This window comes from Vigna radiata, chromosome 11, assembly GCF_000741045.1.
Source record: "Vigna radiata var. radiata cultivar VC1973A chromosome 11, Vradiata_ver6, whole genome shotgun sequence".
Classification (NCBI taxonomy): Eukaryota; Viridiplantae; Streptophyta; class Magnoliopsida; order Fabales; family Fabaceae; genus Vigna; species Vigna radiata.
In genome coordinates, this window is record NC_028361.1 from 2938316 (window position 1) to 2939993 (window position 1678).

General features: G+C 28.5%; 1 protein-coding gene across 1 annotated transcript in view; it reads right to left on the reverse strand.

Annotated features, from left to right (window-relative positions):
- Window positions 1–1354: 1354 nt before the first annotated feature.
- Window positions 1355–1678, reverse strand: part of LOC106776611 (G-type lectin S-receptor-like serine/threonine-protein kinase LECRK2) — a 2358-nt gene continuing 2034 nt past the window's right edge. Inside the window, exon 2 of the mRNA XM_014664094.1 lies at window positions 1355–1671. Within this exon, the coding sequence (XP_014519580.1) occupies window positions 1355–1671 (317 nt within the window). The remainder of the gene's footprint in view (window positions 1672–1678) is intronic.

Consider the following 1678-nt stretch of genomic DNA (forward strand, 5'->3'; position numbering starts at 1 on the left):
AAAATTATAAATAACATACTTCATTCAAGTGTTTCTTATTATTCTTGCTGAGAGTCTCAACAACGTCGTAGAAAAAACAGATACAAAAATACAAATTAATTATCTATATAGCGCTATTTGAAGCATCCCATTCAAAATCCTACACAAAATAACTCTAATTTACAACAATACGTATAAAATAAACTCTAATAATTTTATATCAGACTAGACATTAAAATTGAACTTAATTTGAAAATATTATTTTATTTTCAAAATTATTAAGTAAAATTTCTCACTGCTTGGTAGAAAATTTTCTCTTTTCATACCTATGATTTTAAATATTAAAGAAAATCACTTTCCGGACGGGTAGATTTAATTTGACTTCTTTTGATTTTCTTTCCTTTTTAATATAAAAAAAAAAATCAATCTTACTTACATTTTGACAATTCGAATCAAATATTGTATGTTACTCACAACTAAAAAAGTTGAATAGAATTAGTCAGATAAATACGTAAATAAGAGAATAGAATTAATAACAATGCTCTTAGTGTGTTTCAATGTGATTTATATTTTTCTGAAAACAATACTTTTAAGTGAAAAACATTTACTCATAAAACATTCTTATTAAATCTTATTTTATTTTATTTTAAATACGCATTAATTTGTCTTATATTCTTTAAAATAATTCTCGCTTATATTGAATATCTTTACTAAAAATTATACAAGAATTAAGTTTTTAATTTTAAAACCTATTAGGTTAAACTTTTCTTCTACGATATACATATTAAATTTGAATTATTTTCAAGACTTCTTCTCCCCTTAAAGAAACAGTGAGTTTCTGAGTTTTTAATTTTCAATGCGTGTATGTGTCAAATTTAAAAATTCAAAACGTCTACGCAATGCAGGGTTAGGAGGAGAAGTAAAACAATTTCAAAGGTAAAACAACTCAAATTTGTTTATTACATTCTACACCAGACAAACTAATTCTTCTTTAAGATTCCCACACGTTATGTTTATTAAGGGATTAAATTCAACTGAGATTTAAGAAAGTGTTTATCAATCATAGTCAAGTTACGAAAAATCAACCCACAACAAACCTAGTCAAGAAACAAACAGTACATATGTTAATTTTATGACGATGATGGATTTAGACTGCTATATTTTCATCAAAAATAATGAAAATTGGGATTTCCTTACAGGTATTTGAAGGTAGAATATAGGCAACTTTACGATGTTTAGTAGATAAGAGAAAGTAGTAAAACGAAAATCAAGTTGACAGAGTAAAACTATACCAGAGATAAAATGAAAAGTAGTGTTATTTGGTTAAAAAAATACGAACAAAGATACACAAAAAATGCATGAAAAAATAGTAATATCAACGCATCACAGATGGTGGGTTAGGGACTTCAACTAAGCCTTCGAGCATTTGCATGACAATCCCCATTGTTGGTCTCATTTGAGGTTCCTCATGAATGCACCATATTGCAATTTCCACCCATTTTTGTAGCCTCACATAGTCAGATAAGGCCTCTTCATCATTCTCCACAAGAACATCTATTCTCCCTTCCACAAAGCAATCACAAGCCCAATCTGTCAGCACTGCCTTCTCTTCTTCCCCAGCCTCCATCATTAACACACTTCTTCTGCTGCAAATTATTTCCAACAGCATTACCCCAAAGCTGTAAACATCCACTTTAAC